Source organism: Prionailurus bengalensis, chromosome F2 (assembly GCF_016509475.1).
Source record: "Prionailurus bengalensis isolate Pbe53 chromosome F2, Fcat_Pben_1.1_paternal_pri, whole genome shotgun sequence".
NCBI classification, from domain to species: Eukaryota; Metazoa; Chordata; class Mammalia; order Carnivora; family Felidae; genus Prionailurus; species Prionailurus bengalensis.
In genome coordinates, this window is record NC_057353.1 from 57,254,472 (window position 1) to 57,275,365 (window position 20,894).

The 20,894-nt window shown below is 37.1% G+C and overlaps 1 protein-coding gene across 1 annotated transcript in view; it reads right to left on the reverse strand.

The window, feature by feature from the left end:
* The window catches only part of CSMD3 (CUB and Sushi multiple domains 3), a 1,274,540-nt gene that overhangs the window by 164,922 nt on the left and 1,088,724 nt on the right, over positions 1-20,894 (reverse strand). The window contains exon 36 of the mRNA XM_043601622.1: positions 7,480-7,604. Within this exon, the coding sequence (XP_043457557.1) occupies positions 7,480-7,604 (125 nt within the window). The remainder of the gene's footprint in view (positions 1-7,479; positions 7,605-20,894) is intronic.

A 20,894-nucleotide genomic window follows, 5' to 3' on the forward strand; every position in this document is an offset into this window, starting at 1 on the left:
GCTCAGAGCTGTCAGCACAGAGCCTGACATGGGGCTCAAACCCATGAACCATGAGATCATGACCTGAGCCGAAGTCAGACGCTCAACTGACTGAGCCACCCAGGTGCCCATGGAGTGTTAGATTCTTGCCAGTGATTGAGTTTTCACATTTTCTTTAGCTATCAGGAAATCACCATATTTGTGGTCCACCAGCATACAGGGAAAAGCTTATACTTTTCTTAAAAACTAGGTTTAGGGGCGCCTGGGTGGCGCAGTCGGTTAAGCGTCCGACTTCAGCCAGGTCACGATCTCGTGGTCCGTGAGTTTGAGCCCCGCGTCGGGCTCTGGGCTGATGGCTCGGAGCCTGGAGCCTGGTTCCGATTCTGTGTCTCCCTCTCTCTCTGCCCCTCCCCCGTTCATGGTCTGTCTCTCTCCGTCCCAAAAATAAATAAAACGTTGAAAAAAAAAATTTTTTTAAATAAAAAAAAAAAACTAGGTTTATGCTGGATACATTTTATTTACCTTTATTTGCCTAACCTTTGCTCAATTCCCTTTCTTTAATTAAAAAAAAATTATTATCCCCTATGCTCATTTTTAACAGGTCTTAATATGGATGGCCAAAATTATACTTTATAACTGATTTGGGTATATCTCTTAAAGAATAATTTGATGAATGGAGTCATAATAAATAACTTACTGTGAAAGTCCCTAAAGTTGATAAGGGAAATGGTGGAGCACAATCCTCTCATGTCTGTTAAATGTTATTTAAAGAAAGAGGCATGTGTTACTTTGCTGCACTTCGCCTGGCACAGCGTGAGCTTTTGCAAGAACCCACAGGACCCACCCCCAACCGTGGGGGTGATCATTTTTCTGTCTGTGAAGTGTATATGTTATTGTTTTAGAGGAAGGGAAGGGCGAACCTTATTAAAATAAATGTATTTTATTTAGCTAAAGTCTGTCATCAATGTAAGTACTGCACTCATTCACCAAATAAGTATAACAATTGCATTCCTTAAAAATTTCTTATCCACAGAATAAACCATCATCATTCTTCCATTCAAGTGAATGCTGGTGCCTCTTTTCCAGGGGTGAGTGCCACATGGCAACGGATACCCTGCCTGTGTGACAGGCATTAGGCCCGATGGCAGCGTTCCAGAACAGGAAGCAGAATGGAATTAAAGCTGAATGATTGTGATTTTACCATCATTTCCTTAAACAATAATCAATTCTCTCTTCATATCTGATTTTTCCTTTCTTACAATTCAGGGGAAGAAAAGATCACATTTGCAAAAAAAGAAAAAAGAAAAAAAAGTAAGGATTCACACAGGAGTTGACATTTGAGATAAGTTAAATGTATTGAGAGGTTTTTCACTGAAAGAAACTATCGAGTTATAAAAATGTAGAGGAGGCAAGCCATGAGGTAGATGTAGTGAACCATCAGTAATCCAATTTAGCCACAGTAGAAAGTATTTACATAAGAGGAAATATGCATGCAAAGTTAGCAAAAGTAGAGAAAAGTTAGATAGAGAGAGCTTAGTGGATAAATCCAAGAGACAGCAGAGTGAGGACGCCTGGTTGTGCAGCTTTCTGGCTCCCTCTATTCTCTGGCAGGTAACCCTAGAAGAGTTGACAATCTGTGCCTTCAATTTCTTATACACATCATTGTAATAAAGGCATCTAATTCACATAATTGTTGTAAAAATTAAATGAATTTTAGTTCACGATAGTGTCCAGTGTGAATAAAGGATTGAACTTAGCTGAGATGGATTTGTCAAGAGACTATAAAGACCCGAGACCAGCATAATAACTATGCAATTGAGGTGTAGTCCACCAAAGGGTTAGAAGGAGAATAACCAGGACTGCTTTAACTACAGTACTGCATTGGATGAAGAAAATACAAGTAAAAAGACGATTTCATAAGGGAAGGGAAGCAAAAATAATATAAAAACAGGGAGGGGGACAAAACATAAGACTCTTAAATATGGAGAACAGAGGGTTACTGGAAGGGTGGTGGGAGGGGGATGGGCTAAATGGGTAAGGGATATTAAGGAATCTATTCCTGAAATTGTTGATGCACAGTATGGTAACTAACTTGGATGTAAATTAAAAAAATAAATTAAAAACATGTATGTGTGTATGTATATATATATATATATATATATATATATATGTATATATATATGTGTGTGTGTGTTTATCTATATATGTGTGTGTGTATATATACATGTGTGTATGTATATATATATATATATATATATATATACATACATACATACATACAAGACAATTTCAATGTCTATTGCAGTAGTCTGTGTGAGAAGCAGTAAAAGACTAAAGTAGATTGGGGGCAGGATTGAATACTAGAAAGAGGAACTAAAATGTCACCTGTGTCACTACAGATTCTGCAACAGATTATTTTGCAACAGATTTTTGCTACAGATTTTGTGTAATCTGAATAAGGAAAGAAAGGGAGAGGGGAGACTTAACGATTTATCTTCTTTCCCTGAGTTATTGAGATCAAAGGGGTGATAGAAACAAAAATGAAGACGTCTCTAGGAAAACCTATTCCCTTAATGAGAAGAAAAAAAATTAATTCTACATACATATGTATAACAGACTAACTATAGTGCCTTCTAAAGATATCAGGTCCTCATCCCTGGAGCCTGTAAATATTGCCTTACATGGAAAAAAAATTTTTTTCAGATGTGATTAACCTAAACATCTAGAAATAGGGAGATTATCGTGGATTATTCAGATGGGCCCTAAGTACAGTCATAAGTGTTCTTATAAGAAAGATGTCAAAGGAGATTTGACACATACAGAAGAGAAGGCAATGTGACCATGCATGTAGAAAATAGAGTGATATAGTCAGACACGTAGGAACGCCTGGCAGCCAGCAGAAGTTAGAAGAGGCAAGGAAAGGCTAGAGCCTGGGCAGAGGGGAGAGTGGAGGGTCCAAGCACAACCCTGTTAGCACCTGAGTTTCAGCTCAGTAAAAATGCTTTGGGACTTCCAGCCTCCAGTACTGTGAGAGAATCAACCTCTGCTATTTTAAGCTCTCAAGTGCATGGTAATCTGCAACAGCCATAGAAAACTAACACAATTTGCCACTAGGAGTCTGGTCAAATTGTGAATATAATTTGGTACAATAAACACAGAAGGTGTAGGTGGCTCAAGGAAATGATTGAGGACCCACAGTGACAAAAGGCCAAACGAGAGTCAAATAAATTATTTAAAAAGCAGCAGCTACTGATTCCCTGTTTAGAAGAATTTTGCATTAAAAATGGAGCTGTCCATCATGGCAACAGGGTAGCTTCATGGGGTAATGAATTTCCAATCACTAAAACCAGATATTCCTCATATAGACATTCAAATTTCATTTTAATTTGCTTGTTAGGTTATATTTAATCATGATGATCATTCTACAGGTTGACACAGTTAAGTAACAAACATAAGTTTCCCAAGGTCTATCACATAAAGATTGCTCTTTTGCTTAATAACTCTGTTATGATAGCCCCTTTGGAATTCTCCATCAATATGCTTTGCTAGAAGAGACAGGCAAATAAATGAATACACAACTCCCCACAAACATCTCATGTAAAATTAATATAACAAATTAGTCTATTTGTTGAGGCTCTTTCTAAAGATTGCTCATTCTATATTATTTACAACTTTTCCAGCATTCTAAATGTTTCTTCTTTTCTTTCCATCAGTGGTTATCACATTTCATCTCATATATGATTTATTATACATTCATCTAATTCTTTATTCACACACATATTTTTTCCTAACTGAATAAAATAAAATAGGCATTGCTTTAAACCTGGCACACCAGCCAGGTAGTTTTAGGTAAAGTAGTAAAATTTCAAGTACAAATCACACATTACACATGTGTGTGCATATGCTATATAATGGTCTATGATTTAGTGGTATGTCTAAAATTATCATACATATAGAGATCAATTAGAAAAAAAAAGTTTTGGTTAGTCCGTTAGAGTATTTAAGATTAAAAATCCAGTATGCCTCACATTCTGTAAGTTTGATACATGCTCCATTTAATTCAAATTTTGTTTTCTAAGGTGTAACCATTAAATAAAATGCTTCCTCAGTGAAAGAGTTTATAGTGTCATTGATATTGTCTGGTTTTGAAGTGTTTGGTTTGGACAAGTGATATACGACGCACGTTTTCTGCAAATGTCCTCTTAGTTCATCATGCTGTCCTAACTCCTTAAAATATCCAAAACCCTGCTTGTGGAGGGATTCATTAGGTCACCCTAAAAATATTTACTGAGCATATACTGGCAGACACTGGCTAGTTGCCAGAACAGATTTAGTTAGTGCCCTCAAGATCTTATGGGTAATTAACTAAGTGGTAACAGTAAAATGTGACAGATGTTATAATAAGGAAATTACAGAGACCTATGAGAACGTGCAGCATGGGACTTACCCTTTCCTCAAGTTCACGGAAAGCCTTCCACAGGAACTGGTTTTAAGTTGAGACAGAAATGATGACTAAGAATAAGCCAAATAAAGGGGGATCAAGGAGAATGTCACCTGCAAAGGGAACAGCACGCACAAAGGCCCAAAGGCAAGCGAGAGCCAGGCTTTTATAAAGAACTAAACTAGTGTGACTATAAGTGGTGACAAAGGAGGACAAAGCACAAAAGGTATAATCAGCTGTATCAAGGAGTTAAGAATACAGGGAACTGTTGAAGCAGGAAAGTGATAGTATCAGGGTTTTTATTTTTAGGTTACTGTCTTTGCCCTCTGAAGAACAGATTAGAGGAAAGTAAGACCCTGGGAAAGGGATGATGACAACCTAACCTTAGGGTAACAATATGGATGGAGAGAAATAGACTTATTTGAAAGATTTGTGAAAGACAGATTCCACAGATTTCATTGTGTAGAGTAGGAAAGGGGGAAAATTATCAAGATTTCTGGCTTGTGCAACCGAATGGATGAGGGGCTCATTCTGAGCCAGAGAACACTGAAGGATACCCATAATGATGAGAAAAAATCACGAAGTCAGTTTTGAACAGGATGGATTTGAAATTCCAGTAAGAAGTTTAGTTGAAATGCCCAGCAGGCAGTTGAATAAATGACATGCAGCTTAGGTGAAAGCACTGGGTTAGATATTTACACTTGAAAACTATCATTTATTCAGTTCTTTTATTTTTTTAAGTTTATTTATTTATTTTGAGACAGAGAGAGAAAGTGTGCACACACAAATGGGGGAGGGGCAGAGAGACAGGGAGAGAGAGAATTCCAAGCAGGTTCTGTGCTGTAGTGCAGAGCCCAACATGGGACTCAGTCTCACAAACTGTGAGATCACAACCTGAGACAAAACGAAGAGTCGGACACTTAACCGACTGAGCCACCTAGGTCCCCCTCAGTTCTTCATTTTAAAAAATGCCTTCTGATGGTCTATTAAGATGCAGGTCCTGGGCACAACTGGCACAAAATGGCAGCCAAAGACACGGAAGTAGACAAGATGGCAGACAGCATGGTGTAACATGAGATAAACAAAACCACAGCATCTCTCAAACACTGTATCTGATGGGCTGAGTAGGAAGAGGAGACTGTATTCCTAGATGTAGAAGCATGAGCCATGGGTATAAAAAAGAAAACAAGGCAAAGTCTAAGAGAGTATTGGTGCCATGAAAACCAAGAAGGAAAAACATGTTTTAAGAGTGAGAGGAGAATGGGCAGAATTAGGATGTTGCTGTCAGAATAAGCAGGATGAGCAACACAATGGATTTAATGATATAGAGTCCTCAGTAATTGCTATGAGTAGCTCAGAGCACTGGATGCTGAAGCCACACTGCAGGGCTCAAAAACAAAGGATGAGAACTAGACAGGAAAGGCTGGGGTTTTTATTATTGTAAGATGAGATGGAAATAGACAAGCTGACATGAATATGTGGATGCTGTAGGATAACCTTGATAAACTGACAACTATATGACAAATGTTCTATGAAGGCTCTAAAGGCATCATCTCATTTTCAGATTTTCTATACAACTTACAACATGGGCAATTCTAAAATCCTTGTTAATTCAGGGCACCTGAGAGGTTCAGTCTGTTAAGCATCTGACTTTGGCTCAGGTCACAACCTTGTTGTTCATGAGTTTGAGCCCCACGTCTGTCTCTGTGCTGACAGCTCAGAGCCTGGAGCCTGCTTTGGATTCTGTGTCTCCCTCTCTCTCTGCCCCTCCCCCGCTCACACTCTGTCTCTCTAGCTCTCTCAAAATTAAGTGAACATCAAAAAATTTTTAAAAATACTAAAATAAAATCCTTGTTAATTCTACCAGTGATAAGATAGGATTGATTGGTTTTCTCTGAATTTTACAAGTTGGCCATAAAATGATAGTACAGCTAGCCAGAATATAAGCATAGGGTCTTTCCATTTTTAATGCCTTTAAAACACTGAAAATGTATATTTCATGTTTTCTCATTGGCTAACTGACCTAACAGGTATTAGGAGTAATTTTCTGCAAAATTACAAACTCAAAAAGTTGATTTTTTTAACTAAAAATTATACTTTTATCTATTTTCAGTTTTAATGGAGGATTTCTTGGCTACTTTCCCATAACTGATATATTTCTCAAGTTTCCAAAGGAACACCTTACAACCCAATTGGAGAAGTAATCAAGTTATTTTTATGAAATATAGATTATGTAATATTTTGTGAAGAATGATTACCTTCCATGGAGTAGTCAAATATCACCAATTTATGCAAAAACAATCTCCTTGTAATATAGAGTAACTGGTCAAATTTCTCCTCCCGAAAAGTGGTTATGGTTGAGATAATATGGTAGATTGTGTTGCTTGTCTATAGACTAGCATCCCTTTTCTTGCTAACAAGAAAACTGGTTTTGTTCAATTAAATGAGGACTGTATACTTCAGAGGAAGCTGAGCCCCATGCTTAACCTAGGTACCTAACGTTGATTTTTTAGAGCCAAATGACAATACATCTTTTGCTTTTGGTCAGTGTATAGCATAGGGATGGATAGTCTTGCAGTTTTGGTCAATAGTACAGGACAGAAAGTCTACTGGAAGGATTTCTGAACGTTTTTCAGCCATCGTAAAGATAGATAGATTGAAACGTTCCATTTTGGCTATTGCTATTGCTGTTAGAGCTTTGGTAGCCATCTCAAGTTCATGAGAAAAGAAGACTAGGAACTAAGCCAACATGCTATGATGGCAGAGCAGAGAGAGGGAAAAACCTAGGTCAGTAATGATGCAACTGAACCTCCCAAATAAACAACCTCTACCGCTAGATTCCATGACATCCGGAACAAACATTTTTCTTATTGCTTAGGCCTTTTTGAATTGATTTTCTGTTACCTGCAGGTGAAAACAATAAGTACCTTTCTGCTACATTCAACCATGCCAAGGAAAAGGAGTGGCTAAATCTTTAGAAGTAACCTTCATCCCCCTCATCTCTAAAAGAATTAACTTCAAATATACAGGGAAAAGGAGAAAAATTTAAATTTCCTTACTTGAATGCCAGCTCCCTCTGGCACTGTGATCTTCCACACACAATTCAGGTTGTTGTCATAAGGCTCAGGGTAACCAGGAGACAAAATAGTCCCTTTGCGCTTTGTTAAAACTCCACCACAGGGCACTAAAAGTAAAACAATTCAAGAGAGCAAGTTAATTCTAATGCAGAGGATTAAAATAAGAGAAAAGGTCAGAGATAACATCTTAGACAGATACTACAATTGCAAACACAGCCAATCTTATTATTTCTTAAAACTCACAAGAACAATGAAAATTAAGTCTTCCTTCCTAAAAACTTTGAAAAATGCTTAGACAACATGAATGGATAACCTTTTAATGGCATTAATCTAAAATCATATTACAATAAACTCAATGACAGCATATCATTTTTAGTATATTACTAAAAAGTACATTGGCACATTTGCATTAAAATTAAAATGTAGATAACAGAATTTGTTGAAGAGTTATTTTGTATTTGTTACTTTTGTCTTTATGCATCCTTTGAGGAGTAATAGTACTTTTCAGGAGAAATGCGGATGATGATCACAATGGTATGCTAATAACATTTGTATAGAGCCTATTGTTTGCCAGGGACTCTCCTAAAGCAATTTACAGATTTTAACTCATTAAAGCCTCTCAACAATCCACTGAGATGTAAATAAATATTCTCCTCATTTTACAGGAAATAGAGTCACGAGTGATTAAATAACTTGTCCAAGATCACAGAGCTGGTAAGAGGAGGTGAGATTTGAACACCGGTAGTTTGGCTCCAGAGTCCATGCTCTTGAGTAGAAGAAAGAGACTTGGTATGGTGCCAGTCTGGTAATTGCTAGTACAGCACTACAAAAATGAGTAAGTACGTAGGTCTGTTCTGGAAGTCAATAAAGGCCTCTATCGCTTTTTAAAAGTACTAACCTTAAAGGAAAATTCTCATACCCCTAGTACTGGCAGCTTGGTTTTGGGCATAACCTAACTTACAATTTTAAATATGCGTAATGCTGGACATGTTCCTTAAACTCTCTGAAACTCAGATACCTTGTCTGTGAAATGATAATGCAATGGTTTAAAAAGAGCTTTTGTGAAAAATATACAGATAGGATAATGTATACAAAGAAGCTACTACATTGCTTGGAACACAGCGAGAGGTCAATAAATTGTATGTCATTTTACTATTTCCTTCTACAACTATTGTTACTTCAGATACCACTGGCACTATGGTCCTCGGGTATTTGTTGTAGTCTGGTTATAGTCATAAGGTATCAGGGCTATGTCTTTCATAATATTTTTTAAGTTAATAAGTTTTCTGCCACTTCTTAATGCAAAAGCTTAATGCAAAAACCAAGGGCAATTGCCCAAAGGAGTTACAAACATTTTTAATAGTGTAAACATGTATCTTTAAAGAAAGTCATTTTGTTGTATTTTCCTATAAATTTGTGTTAATGGGTTAAATATTAATTCAGGTTAAGTTGGTCAGAAAAAAATTTAGCTCCTTAAAAAAGAAAATCAACAGTTTTAGATAACTTGAGAATTAATGTGCCAGGAGTGGAAGAATTCTAGAATAGAACTTCACCCCAAAAAGATTATAAATAAGTGATTGATGAAGTGCTGATTCTGAGTTGAAAGCAAATGTAGATGCCCTTCCTCTCCATTGTCACTGTCCTATCTCACTTGCACGTTTTTCTAGTTGCTACATTAATCATATCAATGGACCTCCACTGATATGGGTGTATTATCCATGTACTTTGTCTCTATATTATTGCTAAAATGACCTTTTTAAAATTAAAATTTGCTCATCTTATTTCACTGATGAAAGTCCTTCAAAAATCTCCCCATTTCCTTCATTCCACAGATAAATACAGTTAATTTTTTAATCTCTAACTACATCTCTAGGCTTGTATGTACCCATGATTTACCAATATTTCACCATCCCAAACCCTCTTCCCAGTTCAGGCTACTAAACTGATATATTCTCTTAATGCTATGAGTTGCTACATCCTTCTCCCCCATAGCTAACACTACCATCCATGGTCATTTAATGCTGATAGTACCTCTTGACCTCTTTGCTGACTCCCTTATCTGTTAAGTGTCCCATAGTTTTCTATAGCACCAAGTTCTTTCCTATGCAGTTCTACCACAGATAGCTCATATTATGTTTTCATATTCTTTTTATACATTAGTCTCTTCTAATAGACTGAAGTCTGCGAAGATGAAGCAATCAACTTTTTGTCTGGTACTCTGCTCCCTGTGGTGCCAAGATTCTAACTCATCTACCCTTTGCATTCTGAGGTTTCCTTCTCTGCTGCTATAGTGATAAGTCCTCTTTTCCTTACTTTCCAGTCTGTCCTCCATTCATTTCATCAGGGTTTTGTCTTTACTCTGTTGGAATGACTATGTCAAAGTCACCATAATAGTCTTGTTGCAATGTGATATTCAATTCTTAATTTGCATTTTACTCAACCTATGAATAATTATCTCCTCTTGTTAATCACTTATTCCACTTTGAGTCTTTCTTTGCTTAGCCATCCGGACACCACACTGTCTTCCTTTTTTCTATGCCACTGGTTATACTCATAATCTTCCTCCCTTCCTTCCTTCCTTCCTTCCTTCCTTCCTTCCTTCCTTCCTTCCTTTTCTTTCTCTCCTAGCATTGGTGGTATAGTGGTGAGCATAGCTGCCTTCCTTTACTTTTTCTTTCTTTCTTTCTTTCTTTCTTTCTTTCTTTCTTTCTTTCTTTCTTTCTTCTTTCTTGCCTTTCTCTTAGTATCTCACCCTCTTTCTCTGATCCTTTAAATGTTGTAACATTCTGTGACCCATGCCATCTTCTCTTTTCTCTCTAACCATCACCCCTCTATAAGGGCATCTATTTCCATGTCATTGATACAGTATGACTACAAAATATTTATCTTTAATTCTGACTTGGCTCAGAATCTTGAAATAATATGCCTAATAAGCATCTCAAAACTAATATGTCTAGGGGTACCTGGGTGGCTCAGATGGTTAAGCATCTGACTTTGGCTCAGGTCATGATCTCACCATTCATGAGTTTGAGCCTTACATCAGGGTCTGTGCTGACAGCTCAGAGCCTGGAGCCTGCTTCAGATTCTGTGTCTCTCTGCCCCTCTCCCACTCATGCTCTGTCTCTCTGTCTCTCAAAAAATAAATATTAAAAAAAATTTTTTTAAACCAATATGTCTAAAACAATACTTTTTAAAATTTCCTCCGTCTATACCATTCTCCACCTCAGTAAATGTCACTACCATTCACCTAGTTCTGGGCCAAAACTGCAGGACTCATTCATCTTAATTTCTCTTTCTTATATTCAAGTTCACAATTACATCTACATCCGATCTATCAGTAAACTTTCTCAGCTCCATTTAAAAAAATGTACCATGAGGCTTACCAGTTCTCATCACGGACCATGACCTTCCTATTGAAATTACCATTACTTTTCCTATCCACTATTACACTAGCCTTCTATTCAGTCTTTTTTCTTCTAGCCCACCTGCTGGAAGCCGAGCTATCCCAGCCTGAGTGGCAGGGCCCGGGCTGTGGACGGATTGGTGACTGCAGGGCGGCCTGCCAACAGTGAAGCTTCTTGTACTCCCGCTTTTAGGTAATTTGGCCTTAAAAGTACCCGGGGTATTGTCTGTTGGGGAATTGCCCTCGGCAGGCCCCCTGGGAAAAGAACCATTAGGGAAGAAAATATGGTTCCGCAAGGAATTGTGCGGTCTTAACGTTTAGCCCTTGCCATCCCCTAAGGAGACTCCTCTACTTACAGGAAGGATAGCCTCATACCTTTGCCAGCAAAGAGGGCCTGTATAGGAGAGACATATGGATTTGAAAGCCCCACTCCAGCAACTAAGGAGTGTATCTCTGGGCACAGGTGACTTCAACCCCTAGGCCCACCTGGCCCTCCGGAGGCATTCCAGATGATGACTGAACCTAGTCCGTTAAGCTACAGAATGGTTCATTGGCTCCTAGGTGCGTTGTCTCTCTGAGAATGTATGAGGCATGGGTTTCTAAGGCCTTTTCAGCCCCTTTCTGGCACCTCGGACTGAGGCAAACACATTGTTCTTTTGGCCTCATGTGGTTAGGAGGTCATGTCCCTGTAACTGTTCCACTTGAGGTGTTGAAAAATGGAAGGCCTTTCACGAGAACAGCAAAGTAAATGCTTTGCAGATTATAGATAAACGCAGATGCATAATGGAATAATGTAAGAAATTAATCTATAATCAAAGGGGTATGTGGGAAAGTTAGGGGAAAACCACCATGTTATTTCTTTTTTTTTTTTTAATTTTTTTTTTCAACGTTTTTATTTATTTTTGGGACAGAGAGAGACTGAGCATGAACAGGGGAGGGGCAGAGAGAGAGGGAGACACAGAATCGGAAACAGGCTCCAGGCTCCGAGCCATCAGCCCAGAGCCTGATGCGGGGCTCGAACTCACGGACCGTGAGATCATGACCTGGCTGAAGTCGGACGCTTAACCGACTGCGCCACCCAGGCGCCCCCATGTTATTTCTTAAAGGTCGTTTATACATAAGAACATTTTCAAAATTAGATAATGTTAGAAAAACATAGATGACGTATGCTACAAGGAAATCACTAGCATATATAATGCCACGTTTGCTACAATAAATCGGCCAGTTCAACACACTGCTGTTGTCTGTGTCCATTTTATTTTAGTTTTTTATTTTAGCTTTTTATTTCAGTTTTCTGTTTTTATTTTTATTTTTGTTTTGCTTTATTTTCACTTTTTCGCTGACGCCGTTCATCCTTCGGGACCCCCTGGACCTGCTGGAGCTGGACTCCAGCACCCACCCCTCTTTACTTAGCCGCAGTGATTTTTTAGAAACTAAGACCACCTCATTCCCTAGCTCAGTGAATTCCCTCTCTGCTTTGAGAAATGTCAAACTCCCCACAGCCTTTGAGGCTCTGTATGACTTGGCCTCTGCTTTGCCTCCGCAGGACTCTTCTTCTGTCATGCTTGCCATCATTCACGCTGGTCCAGGCACCTGGGATTCTCACTGTGGCTTGAACACGTCAAGATCTGTTCCTGCCTCACAGTCTATATAGTTGTTTACCACCCAGACTTGTATAACCCCACTCCATTCATCTCATTTGGATATAAGACAGCAGCATGCCCTGGATGTTTTCTTCTGACCTCCAGCCCTTTCTTTACTTTTCCCCACGGTACTTAGCGCTGTCTGAAAGAAGAGAACACATTCACTGATGTGTTGCTCTAGCACCCTCCACTAAAATGTAAACTCCACTCTCATCTTCTTATTCAAAGTGAGAATAGAGACTGACAATTAGTAAGCACTGACTACATGCTCCTTGAATAAACTGTTGATTGACTGGTTGTATATCGGTGTATATACTGCGGTTACAGGTCCCTCTTTGCCATTCCTCCATTATTCCTTTCTCTCAGTATTTCGCTAAATAAGTCACATATAGCAATATAAATTTTCATATAATAATATAAAAAATACTATGAAAATATCCCCAGATATGCATTACTACATATTTTACTACATATTTATAAAGTTTCAATTCCCACATATATTACTTAACCTAACATTTGTTTTCTATTTTAAAAAGATACACAATGGAGTACTACGTGGCAATGAGAAAGAACGAAATATGGCCCTTTGTAGCAACGTGGATGGAACTGGAGAGTGTGATGCTAAGTCAAATAAGCCATACAGAGAAAGACAGATACCATATGTTTTCACTCTTATGCGGATCCTGAGAAACTTAACAGAAACCCATGGGGGAGGGGAAGGAAAAAAAAAAAAAAAAGAGGTTAGAGTGGAAGAGAGCCAAAGCATAAGAGACTTTGAAAAACTAAGAACAAACTGAGGGTTGATGGGGGGTGGGAGGGAGGGGAGGGTGGGTGATGGGCATTGAGGAGGGCACCTTTTGGGATGAGCACTGGGTGTTGTATGGAAACCAATTTGACAATAAACTTCATATATTGGAAAAAAAAAAGATATACTATAAATTTCCGTAATACTACGGATTAGTATTATACAATATAACATGGATTAAAACAGGCTTCAGACAAGCATCCTGGGTTCTGCTTTTATCCTTATCCTGGTTTCATGTCTAACTAAACCATAGAGGTTTAACTCTCTATAAAAGATAAATACTAATCTTATCTACCTCCTGGTGTTGCTATCAGCATTACAAAATTAAAAAAGATGCTTAGGGGCTCCTGGGTGGCTCAGTCAGGTTGTCTGTCCAACACTTGATTTTGGCTCAAGTCATAAATAATCTCTTGGTTTGTGAGTTGAGCCCCACACAGGGCTCTGTGATTCTTTCTCCCTCTTTCTCTCTGCCCCTTCCCTGCACTCTAGCTCAATAAGTAAATAAATAAATAAATGAATGAATAAATATTTAAAAATGCTTTATAGTGCTTCTTAAAATGCTAATTACTATTTATTACTATTTTGAATAACTGCTTCAGGGATGAATGGATGGATGAATAAATGAATCAGTGACTGTGGTTTCAGATCCTGTATTTATTTCCTCATCAATTTCTCTCCTGCTCCAAGAAAAGACAATATAAACAGGTGTTGCCATGGAGCTAATACAAGTAAAAGTAGTTTTTTTCTGGGTTTCTAAAGGTCTTCAGGGGGGAAAAAAAAAACCCCAGCAGATAAAGGTGATGGGATAAGCAGCTAATTAAAGATTTTTTGCCCAAGGGCAGTACATGGCGGGTTCAGGGGCTTTTCAAGAGACCTCCCACTAACAAAAGTACTTATGCCTAAAGCCATATATTGTTAAAGCTATTAGTGGCTGCAGGGGGTTATTTGAATCACAGTCTCAGAGGGAGGAGAGGTTGGATTTTTAGGAGAATGATTAATTTTAAGAAATCGGAAGTATAACAAGGTCATATTTGGAAGATAAAAACTCAGTCTTCAGCATATTTTTAGTTTTACATTTATTCCAAGGCTCATGTTCTTATCAAAATATGATTGTGGTTTATTATAATTTGCCTAAGAATGACTTGATATGACAGATTTGTGCAAGATTACTAAATATCCTTTATATAGTGGCTATTTAAATTTGTGGACTCTCTACCTTAGTATTTGACCATGTTAACTATAAGCACAATTCACATATCATGACTAATGGGGCTGCTTTCCAATCAACAGTTTAATTTCAGTATGTCAGTTTTTGCAAAATTACTGAACATTTTATTGTGTTTTACCACAACAAAAAAAATGGAAGTGTTGATAACAATAGTAAGAACAGTGAAACTGAAATAATACAGTTGACATGAAAATCATTAGGAATGTAGAAAGCTGCTTTCTTTTGGTTCAAATGGATGCTCAGTTGGCTTAACCTGTTAACGGAGCATTCATTTGAACAATAGAGAAAATACAATCACCAAATCCTGTAAGTAGACTGTGGAAGATTACATTTAAACTGTAAAGTATAAATAGAGAATTTGTTCTCCCCCAGAATAAAATTACGCATATAATATGTAAATGTATTGTTTGTGTTTTACCTATGTCTCTTTCCTAATTATCCAGAAAGATAGTTAGAAGAGTTTTAAACTTCCTGTGGCTTGTAAAATCTAAGCAAGCAAAGTGAGCCAGAGCATCACCATCTGGTAAAAGTCTGAAATTAAAAATACATGGGCCCTGGACTTGGGAAATGGACGGGTTGTCTGACCTCTGCAAGGATTCAGAAAATTATCACAGTTAATTGTTAAAACTCATTCATCGAGCAAATGTTTACTGAACACCTATTATGTGCCAAATGTTTCTTGAACACCTATTGGGTCTTCTTTTGGTGGAACATAAAAACAATATATTGTCAGGGGAGAGAAGGGCAAAAAAGATTATAAAACTAAAAACAAAACAAAACAAAACAAAAAACAAATAAAGAAAACCCCAGACTACATATAATAGATGGGCAGTTGCCATTAAAGAAAAGCAGGATAAAGATATAGAATAAGTGGAGAATGGTGGCAGAAAATTATTTAAGATAGGCTGTCTGAGGAAGATTATCAGGTTGAATGAAATGGTGTAGTAAGCCTAAAAACTACCTTGGGGATGTATGTTCCAGGCAGAAAAAATAGAAAGTTCAAAGGCATTGAGGCAGTTAATATTTTATCTATGAAGAAATATTGAAAATGAGCTAAAATTAAAAATAATACTTTGATATTAACCTAAGAAACTGTGTGTTTGGCTCTCATATTTGAATATTTAAGATGTCAAAACTTTCCTTTTTTTAATACTTATGAAATAATTATTTGTATTCAGAACACTTTTGAAGCTAAAAATATTTACAGTTAAAAATAGAAATAAAAGTGGGATGCTTGGGTAGCTCAGTCCATTGAGCTTCCGACTCGATTTCTGCTCAGGTCATGACCTCACGGTTCATGAGTTTGAGCCCCATGTCGGGTTCTGTGCTGACAATGTGGATCCTGTTTAGAATTCTCTCTCTCCTCCCTCTCTGCTCCTCTTCTGCTCACGCTCTCTCTAGATCTCTCAAAATAAATAAATAAGCATTTTTTAAAAGTTAAAAAAAAAAAGAGAAGAAATACAAGTATATTTTCATTTATGTACAGGTTAGCAGTTGGACCAAATGGTAGAACCTAAACTGAGTTATCATCTGAGTGTCATTATGAATCAGCACCTCTCCATTTCTAGTCTCATACAGATGCCATATGTCCTTCAGTTATATATTCAATTTTCTGGATTTCACTTGTTCTACAGGCTGTGCATTATTTCTCCAATGGCATAGGTGATACATCCTTTTCATGTGAACTTAGCAGAAAACAAGTTGTCTTATTCAATTTTCTATCACTAGGTATACACTTTCAAACCAATTCAAGATGAAAAGTAGTCTGTTCTCTGTTCAGACTCTCCATACACAGAGTGACAGGTTTCTCAAAAAGGCCAGGGAACCCCCTACAGATAGGTGGACTTCTGACAGAGAGACTGTAATGGCTCCTAACTGCTTCAGCTTTTGCTCTCAAAGTATAAAGTGAGGCTGAATTCAGACAGGTTGGGGACAGTTTACTAACATTTACCCCTGAAGCTGAATGTCAACCATGGACTAGGGTCTGGTCTGAAAGTCTTTTATAGGCTTTAGTGCCTGGTAGGACCGCTTGTCCTTGCTGAAATGACCACAGTGGAATAGCATCATCCTCCTTCCATTTACGTGGATTTTTGTTTCTGATGGCAAAAACACTGGGATTAACCACCTGATTTATACATGTGGCATATGAAAAAGCTTTGTAATACTCCTGAAACTCAATATTGCACTATATGTTAACGGAATGGAATTTAAATAAAAACTCAAAACAAACAAACAAAAATACACTAACATCTTCTTTCATTAAGATTAAAAAAAAGCTTTGTAATAATCATATAGAATAGGGATTTTCTTCTGTTTTATTTATTTGTGTATTTATTTAATTTTTTTAATGTTCATTTATTTTTGAGAGTGAGAGACTGTGTGAGCAGGGGAGGGGCAGAGAGAGGGGGAGACACAGAATCTGAAGCAAGCTCCAGGCTCTGAGCTACCAGCACACAGCCGGGCACAAGGCTTGAACTCATGGACTGTGAGATCATGACCTGAGCTGAAGTCGGACACTTAACCAAATGAGCCACCCAGGCACCTCAGGTTTTTTCTGTCTTAAACAAAAATGATTTATGTTTAGGGTTTAGACTTCTTATTCTCTGTATCCTACTTTATATTATTTTTCTCTCATTTCCCTTTCTTATTCCTAAAATCTTCTTTCATTTTTCTTGTTTTACTCCTTTTTTTAATGTGTATTTACTTTTGAGAGAGAAAGCACACAAGGAAGGGGAGAGGCGGCGGGGGGGGGGGGGGGCAGAGGATCCAAAGCAGGCTCTGTGCTGACAGCAGAGAGCCCAATGTGGGGCTCAAACTCACGAACTGCAAGATCATGACTAGAGCCAAAGTTGGAAGCTTAACCAACTGAGTCACCAAGGCGCCCCTTGTTTTACTCATTTTTTAATGTCTTTTTATAGTTTTATTCTTCTAACCCTGTCTCACTTTCATAAATTTCTTTGGATAATGAAGTTTTTTTACTTTCCAAAATCAGAAGAAAAGTCTGAATGCAAATCTTGGTTAAATATGTATACTCAAGGACAATTAGAATTGTAGTAATCGCTGTTTAACTTTTAACTTTATTTTAATTTTATACCCCTGCAAACAATGAGAACAAACCAAATCATGAACATGCGCCTATTGTTTAAAGTCTCTTTCTTTTCAACCATTTGTCCTTAAATGTGTCAATTGGTGGAAAGAAATTTCAATCTCCCCCCAAAACAGATTTTAATAAATAATAACTATTATACCCCAAGAAAATTGCCATTATATTTCATCCAATGTCTTTCTTAAAAATGTCAAGTGCAAAAAAAATATGTTGTATTCAAGGGACTGTAAATTAATAGAATTGGAAAGGATGATAAGAGTCCATATTTTTAGCTTTTTAAAAAAAGATGCCAACATCTTCTGTGAAAGATAATTTTAACATTTTATTAACTTTAAAGTGCTATTGAAACAACACATCAACAAATTAAAAGCAAAGATATTAAGCCTTTTGTCATCACTGAATGTAAATTCTATATTCTAGAACCAATACCTTCAGAATTAAAGTCTTCTCTCCTGATTCTATAATGGAAGATTTAGCAACAACAAAAAACAACTCAGTCATTCAGTACTTACGAGGTTCCAAGAACTATGCCAAATCATTTAATAATCACAATAAACCTATGAGGAAATCCTCTTAGTTTCCTGCTTCATCTATATGGCAATTGAGAACCAGAAAGTTTGTAAAATTCCCAGGGTCGTATAGTAACTCACCACATCTCAGTGCTGAGGTCACAGCAGAAGACTTTACCCAAGACTTAATTAACTCTTATGCTAAACTACAGTTTGGAGCTATGCGGGATTTTATTCAGTTTTACATGACTCTTTATGACTTTTCCCCATTAATGAGGACATTAGTGTGATAAATATACAAATAGGATCTTTAAGAGGTGATTTATAGGTTTACACTTCAGTACTTTGCATATGTAGGTTTTCCCAACACTCAAACTAGAGGAAGAGATGAATTTTTTTTGAATGATATTTAAAGATTAATGAGCTAGTTTATGAGTTTCCAGATGTCATTATATCACTCTAGTTTTATAATAGATGATTATCTTCAAGGAGTTTTCATCATGTATATGAAACTAAAGAAGACAGCTACTTACCTAGCTGTCTTCTATTATATGGTATTGATATTTTCTATCGATACATAAATAAACTAAGAGTGACACAAATTATATAAAAAAATACTAGGAAAAGTGAGATAGAAATAACAACTGATTTTCTATACGTATAGAGAAATATTAAAAAATCCATCGTGAGGCTGAAGAGATTTATTATTATCATGTGTCTGTCTTCAATTATTAAACTGATTTAAAGCAATGTAATTTCCGATTTATGCATACTGCATGACTAATTTTAGCATAGACATAGAGGAACATTTCTCTCAGCTCATGGTCCTTTAGTTTAGGATAATTTATTTATTACTATTTTATAAGAGTATGAAGTCAACATATATTGTGGCTCAAAAGGAGAAACATTATCTGTTTTGTCTTTATGAGAGGATAAAAGTACAGAAAGGGGAAGATCTGTTAGTACCATTAACACAAGCTCCATGCTAGATAAAAGGAGGAGGCATATTAACTCCAAATGAGTTGTTTTCCTGTACCATTGATTTTCAAAAACATATTTCAATAGGGTAAGAAATCTCACATTATAAATAAAATGTAGATATCACATTAGGAAAGCTTAGCTTATAAATCAAAACCTATAGAGAAGCAGTCTTCTGTCATTTAGGTTGACGTTTAGAGTCAGAGAAACTGAGTTTCTGCCTCTACTCCACCACTTACTATATGTTCTGTCAGTTCAAAAATAACTACTTTAGGGGGACAGCCTGGGTAGCTCAGTCAGTTAAGCATTGATTCTTGGTTTTGGCTCAGGTCATGATCTCACAGTTCCATAGGATCGGGCTCAGTGCTCACAGCACAGAGCCTGCTTCATATTTTCTCTCTCCCACTCTCTCTGCCCCCTCCCTGTCCCGTGCTCTTTCTATCTCTCTCTCAAAATAAATATAAAAAAAATAAAAATAACTATTTCACCTAAGACTCAGTTTATTCAATCATAAATTCTGAAAGTAACTTTTCAATTGGTTTGCTGTGAACATTAAATTGAATATGTATTTAAACTACTCAGTATGAAAACTGGCAAATAAAAAGCATTAAGAAATTGGTAATCATATCAGCAAATGGCACTGTGAAAACTGGACAGGAACGTGCAGAAGTATGAGCCTGGACCACTTTCTTATACCATACACAAAAATAAATTCAAAATGGATGAAAGACCTAAATGTGAGACAGGAAACCATCAAAATCCTATAGGAGAAAACAGGCAGCAAGCTCTTTGATCTCAGCTGCAGCTATTTCTTACTTGACATGTTTCTGGGGGCAACGGAAATAAAAAGCAAACGTGAACTATTGGGACCTCATCAAGATAAAAAGCTTCTGCACTGCAAAGGAAACAGTCAACAAAACTAAAAGGCAACCGATGGAATGGGAGAAGATATTTCCAAATGACATATTGATAAAAGGGTTAGTATCCAAAATCTATAAAGAACTTACCAAACTCACCACCTAAAAAACAAATAATCCAGTGAAGAAATGGGTAGAAGACATGAATAGACATTTTTCCAAAGAAGACATCCAGATGGCCAACAGGCACATGAAAAGATGCTCAATATCACTCATCATCAGGGAAATACAAATCAAAACCACAATGACTTACCACCTCACACCGGTCAGAATGGCTAACATTAACAACTCAGAAAAGAACAGATGTTGGTGAGGATGCTGGGAAAGAGGAATACTTTTGCATTCATGGTGGGAATGCAAACTGGTACAGCCACTCTGGAAAACAGTATGGAGGTTCCTCCAAAAATTAAAAATAGAACCACCCTGTGACCCAGCAATTGCACTATGAAGTATTCATCCAAAGGATACAAAAATGCTGATTTGACGAGGGCACAAGTACCGTAACTTTTATGGCAGTGCTATCAACAATAGTCAAATTATTGAAGAAGCCCAAATGCCCATCGACTGATGAATGGATAAAGAAGATGTGGTATATATACACAATGGAATACTATTCGGGAATGAAAAAGAATTAAATGTTGCCATTTACAACAACGTGGATAGAACTGGAGGGTATTATGTCAAGGTAAATAAGTCAGGTAGAGAAAGACAGATATCATATGATTTCACTTATATGTGGAATTTGAGACACACAACAGATGAACATAGGGGAAAGGAAAGAAAAATAACATAAAACAAAGATGGAAGC